This window comes from Sceloporus undulatus, chromosome 4, assembly GCF_019175285.1.
Source record: "Sceloporus undulatus isolate JIND9_A2432 ecotype Alabama chromosome 4, SceUnd_v1.1, whole genome shotgun sequence".
Classification (NCBI taxonomy): domain Eukaryota; kingdom Metazoa; phylum Chordata; class Lepidosauria; order Squamata; family Phrynosomatidae; genus Sceloporus; species Sceloporus undulatus.
In genome coordinates, this window is record NC_056525.1 from 43,140,262 (window position 1) to 43,146,261 (window position 6,000).

At 42.3% G+C, this 6,000-nt stretch overlaps 1 protein-coding gene across 6 annotated transcripts in view; it reads left to right on the forward strand.

Annotated features, from left to right (window-relative positions):
• NDRG3 (NDRG family member 3) overlaps positions 1–5,786 on the forward strand; it is a 72,393-nt gene extending 66,607 nt beyond the window's left edge. For 5 of the 6 annotated variants that reach the window (XM_042464711.1, XM_042464706.1, XM_042464708.1 and 2 more), the window contains exons 13-17: positions 946–993; positions 2,152–2,187; positions 2,281–2,332; positions 3,743–3,781; positions 4,778–5,786. In XM_042464711.1, coding sequence (XP_042320645.1) covers positions 946–993; positions 2,152–2,187; positions 2,281–2,332; positions 3,743–3,781; positions 4,778–4,956 — 354 coding nt within the window. In that variant the 3' untranslated portion in view covers positions 4,957–5,786. The remainder of the gene's footprint in view (positions 1–945; positions 994–2,151; positions 2,188–2,280; positions 2,333–3,742; positions 3,782–4,777) is intronic. The other variant, XM_042464712.1, reaches the window with a different exon arrangement.
• The last annotated feature ends 214 nt before the right edge of the window (positions 5,787–6,000 follow it).

Below are 6,000 nucleotides of genomic sequence, written 5' to 3' on the forward strand. Positions count from 1 at the left end.
TCTTATCTGCAATAAATGATCCAAGATATTGGGATCTGAGTTAGATGGTAGCAGAGCCATGTAGCCCCTTCTGATGTGATGTAGTCAGTGTATGTTGAATGACTTCCCTTTTCTCTGTCCATTCCTGCTGATCTTACTGTGTTTTAGGTAGACTAATGCCCATAGTTCTATGAGTTGTGGATGTGCCTCTTGGCTTTGATATCTCCCTATTTTGCTCTATTTCTCAAATTAGCTGTTGTTTTCAGATCTAATAAATTATCCCTGCCATGGTTTCTCTGGCTCCTGTAATTAACAATAAAGTCTGCTTTTCCACCTTCAATGTCAACCCTGCATGTTCAGTAAGTTATACAGTATGTGTGGTCCCTACTGCATTTCATAAAGTTTATCCTCAGTCATATCCTTCCAATAATTCAAGGAGGTCAGGATAGTGTATATGGAATTCTCTTAATATAACCATGCAGGAATCCTGTGTGGTAGATTAGGCTATAAAATCATGATTTAACCAGTTAGTTACAAGGCTGAGAGGGAGTTTTTACACAGTGCAGCAAAAGCAAACTTCAAGCTGAACATAGACTGTAAGCTTAAGCCTGCAAGTGTGTCCATCCTTCAATTTAATACAAGTTTTCAGCTTCTTACAACCTTGCAATCAGTCAGATAAACAATTTTGCTTTGTTTAATTAGACTCTCAAAAAAACTCTCAAACCCTGTTCATATCATAGGTAAGGCAGGAATGTGGTCCTTAACGTGAATGAATTGTACCTCTACATTTTATTCATGAAGCTTTCTTCTTGTGGATTCTTTATTCTTTGTGGTGTTGTTGAGATACACTGTTTCTTCATCCATTCTCCATACTCACTGGATTTTTGATTAGTATTCTGAACTATAGCCTGTATATTTAGATGCGTAATAGAGAAAATATAAAAAAAATTCTTCTGTGCTTTATAGGTTGAATGTAATTCACGTCTGGATCCAATGAATACAACACTGTTGAAGGTAACCCGGAATTAGGGGCTGTATCTATTGTGAAGTGTTGTTCTAAAGCAGGGGCAGGAAAATGCTCAAACAGCCCACCAAGCTGTTTCTGTGATAGTCAAATCTTCATTGCTCCCAAGAGACTTATCTTTCCTCTGTCTTCCTCCCACTGGTGAGTTGTCTCTCCTGAAAGACTCTGGGAACAGCAATTTACCTTTTAAGTAGTTTGCAGTCTCTTGCCCCATTTACTATTTAATTTTTTTAAAACCTGTTTTTGAAAAACGGAAGTGAATTATCTAGTCTTTTATTTATTTTTTGGATTTTTGAGCAGTCTTGAAATCCCTGCAGGACAGAAAATTTGTCCCCATAACCACTACAATTTTCTACCCCTATTTTAGAGCTTTCTCTAAAGCTATCCAGACTATTTGAAATGCGGGATAGCTTGGGGGTAATCAGCACTCCATGGCTATCCCTTCTACCAATATTATAGGACTTTCTCCCCATGCCGTATCTCCCCTTGCCTATTACTATTATAATCGCTTCTCCCTTAGTTGCAACCCCTTCCATGCCCTCCTTGTAACACATTTAGGCCTGCCAGCAAGCAGGTTATTTAAATAATCAAAAATGCACCCTTCCTTCCCAACCATAGAGACTTAACCCTTGAAGTGGCTCCTCCAAAAGGATGGCCCCCTTTTGGTGTCACTTCCTTTGGTGGCAGAAGCAGGCCCACCACAGCAGGCATCCAGCTTTTAACCCCTTGCAAAAGGGAAAGGTGGTCCTATTAGCCAGTAACTGAGTACCTGGAGCAGGCAGCAATCCCCCAAGAGAGGTGCAGAGCAGCAGGCAGGCAGCAGACCAACAGGCCGCCCTCTTGGGCTGGTGGAAATGATGGTGTCTTCTCTTTCACACGTGATGGCTCCCATGGAGATCTTTAGGAATATATCCCTCTTTGTCATCCTTTGATGTGAGGGGGAACTGTGCAGGTGATATGGAGAAGTATACCTATGTATAAAAGAAGTATAACCTTGCAAACTGTGTGTACTAGGAGATAGAGGCTGTGGGTTGTGTAACACTGTAATCTTTCACTTACGGAATTAATTCTGGGCTTGGTTTGTGGCTTAGCTTTTTTTAAAAATCTGAATGTCATTTACACTGGTTCAAACTTGTTTTGTTTTGTAGATGGCAGATTGTGGAGGACTTCCACAGGTTGTGCAGGTGAATTATAATTTTAGGAATATCCTGATTCTTGTACATTTAGTCGTTACAAATCTGGCTTCACTTACACTTAATTTTTTTACCCCCTCCTAGCCTGGGAAACTGACTGAAGCCTTCAAGTACTTTGTGCAAGGAATGGGCTACAGTAAGTAATTATGTCTTATTTTCAAAAGGGGTAAAGTAGAGATTGCCTGCCATACTGGTCCCACTAATGGTATGACATATTTGTTTTATTCAAGAGGCCTAGCTCTAGTATCTTTAAATGCCGGAATGGAAAAGGGTTCTCTCTATACTGGGGTGGGTAAAGTTTGGCCCCTGGGCCCCTAAAGTCCCCCACTCCCTCCGTTTTTTAAAAAAGGCATGATTGCTCAAAAGTTACCCAGAAATTGTACCGACAGCCCTCTCCAAATGAATGCAAACACATCAAACTCATGTCAAATACCTTCTTTAACCTCCGTTTCTCCTTCAAAATGATGATGAGAAGTGATGTGATGTCACTTCTTGTTATCATTTAGTGAGAGGTGTGTTTTTTTTAAGTATGAGGTTATTCTGATGGTGAAGGGTCTGGAAACCATGCCCTATGAGGAACGACTTAGGGAGCTGGGGAGTTTAGCCTGGAGAAAAGAAGATTAAGAGGTGATATGATAGCCCTGTTTAAATATTTGAAGGGATGTCATATTGAGAAGGGAGAAAGCTTGTTTTCTGCTGCTCCAGAGAACAGGACCCAGAACAATGGATGCAAGCTACAGGAAAAGAGATTCCACCTCAACATTAAGAGGAACTTCCTGACAGTAAGGGCTGTTCGACAGTGGAACAAACTCCCTCGGAGTGTAGTGGAATCTCCTTCCTTGGGGGTCTTTAAGCAGAGGCTGGGTGGCCATCTGTCGGGGATGCTTTGATTTAGATTTCCTGCATGGCAGGGGGTTGGTCTGGATGGCCCTTGTGGTCTCTTCCAACTCTATGATTCTATGATGCATTTTAAAGGTGCAGCCCTCCAGGAGGGGGATCAGGTGGAAAATTGGTCCTAATCCCTGCACAGTTGCACACCCCAGTCTAAAATGTAGAGAGAGATGCTTATAGATAGGTATTGTTGTCCAGAGCCTTTCCATGTAATACCATATGTTCATTGCAATCAAAGATCACCTACCTGATCTTGTTCGGTTTTTCAAATTTGTTTTTGCTCTATTGATTTCGATTCATCCATTTTCCTGCATTTTTAGCAGTGCTGAAGCTGGCAGAATTACAGAGAGGAAGCTATTAGTTGCCATGATGTAAACAATGATTGAAATCAAAGTAGTACAGGCAGTCTTAGTCACATGCTTTCTCTGGCATGGAAATTAAGGATTAGAAAAAGCCACTTTACTTGTTAAAAGCCAAATACTAGAAATTATATTTTTAGGTCAACTGGCTAATTAATGACCCCTGAAAGTTTAGTATCACAACTACAGAAAGCGTTTAGAAGTTTCTACTCAGTGCTCCTGACCTTATGTTGTTCCAGGCATGTCATGACTATTCTAACTGTGTTTCCCATTCCTTCTCTTATCTCTGGTTCCAGTCCCTTATGTGCAGCTCAGTCATCTGAGCACTGAGTCAGGTATCTACAAGTGTGTGTTTAGTTTGGCTGAATTATATTTTTCTTTTCTGATACGTCTCATTGCTTATGGTATGGCCTGGCAACATTCTGGGCCACCCATTGTATATTCTTACACTACAATTTTGTTAATGGCTCCATATGCATTTGGTTGACTGTTGCATGGTTTGCAATTCAGTAGTAATCCAGGAATGAAGTCTATAATTCCTAACTTTTTAAAAAAGTTAACGAGCAACATGACTTCATTGTAAGGAGCTTAGCAAGTCTCCACTTCAGCATACTCCCTTTGATTGTACAGTGGTACCCCGGGATACGAATGCGCTGCCTTACGAAATTTCCGGGTTACGAAAAAAATCCATTTAAAAAAACTGTTCCGGGTTACGAAGGTTTTTTCGGGTTATGAAAAAAATTTTGGTGCTTTTCGGCGCTATTTCACACGAAATCGCGGCTTTTCCCCATTAGCGCCTATGGGTTTTTCGGCTTGCGAAGTATTTCGGGTTACGAAAGCGGCGGCGGAACGAATTAAATTCGTAACCCGGGGTACCACTGTATATGCTTTTATTTTCACATATGAGAGTGGATGATCAGGAAAACACAGTGTTCCCAACCCTGGGTTTTCCTCATACAGCAAATGTGGAGGGAAGGGAACACTTGAACAGAAGCACTTGCATGTGGAAGAGGTGCAAGACAAAACTCAGCTGAGCAGGGACAATACACTTACAAAGAGGGATTGTAGATGCATAGGGGAAACAGGTGTGTTATTCCCTCAGCACCACTTGCTGTTACTCCTGTATGAATGCCTCCACCTGCATATTACCTCTGCAACCATGGCTTTGGGAAACCTGCATTTGCTGAGGTTTTTGTGACAAAACCAAGAAAGTGATCTATCTTCCTTACTTTTTTTCCAGCAGCATCTTTTTTTTTCTTCTGCTCCATGGCTTGTTCATTTGTAGGGCATTTTAGGTTTATTTCTGGAATTCACTGCCTCTCTCCTTACAGTGCCATCTGCTAGTATGACCAGGCTGATCCGTTCCCGGACCCAATCATCTTCAAGTGTAGGTTCTGGAGAAAGCACCCAGACACGGTCTCAGAGCAGCAACCATGGGGAGGCAAAACATGGAATGCCTGAAACAGCTGAAGCTCATGGCACCCCTCAGACTATGGAAGTTTCCTGCTAAGCAGCCTTGTGTATCCAGACAATCCCTTTCTTCCCTTCTGAACCCACCTAGAATCCAGTCTTCACCCAAACAAGTGGCTTAGCAGGTCTTTTTCTTCCTAAATTGTGCCTGTCCTTCCTACCTGCTACCTTTTCACCCTCTGTCTTTTTGGCATTACCTTTGGTTCTCTATATAGGCTGCATAAACACAAGATGCATAGAGACATTCTTGAAAAGAGGCATGGGAGGTTGTTTTGCTACAGGCTGAGCTCTGAATCCCTTACACAACGACCTTTGCTCTTGTACTGATAGAGGTACATGCACTGGAACAAAAGTTGCCTCTCTGCTCTCCCCTGCCCCCTGCTCCACTGGCTTCAGGCAGGCTATCCAGTTTGCTTTTATTCCTCCCCTTATTGCTTTCTTTCACCTTCATGTTTATCTGCTTGGAACACTTGGCATTTCTGAAAGGTTTTTTTTTCCTTTGTATTACTCTTCATAACAAACAAACAAAAATGTTCTCAGAAAGTGGCAAGGATTTCTGACTTGACCCTAAGGCAGAAGGACATACCTTCATGAATGATACAACACCTGGCTGATTAGCATTGTGGAAATCCAGCTTTGCTTCAGATTAGAAAAGCAGCCCCTAAGTCAGGGGTAGGCAACCTGCGGCCCACAGGCCGGATGCGGCCCAGCAAGGCCTTGGGACCAACCCCAGGCTGGTCCTGCCATCGATTACCGCCGGAGCCTTTGGCCCTCGCTTGAGGGCGTGGGGCCTTTGGCCTATCAGGAGGAGGCGGGCAAGGGGGGGCAAGCGGCGGGCAAGAGGGACAATTGTCTATAGAAGCCTCAGAAACATGCATTTATATTAACATTTTTTAAAAATCAGCAAATTTTTTCGTGTGTCCTCCATTTTTTAAAAAAAGTGTCCTCCATTTGAAAATGTTGTCCTGGTTTAGTTATTTATTTAATTTTTTAAAAAAAATATTTAATAATTTATTTTTTGGCTTCGGCCCCCCAGTTGTCTGAGGGACAGCAACCCGGCCCTCGGCTCAAAACGTTTGCCTAC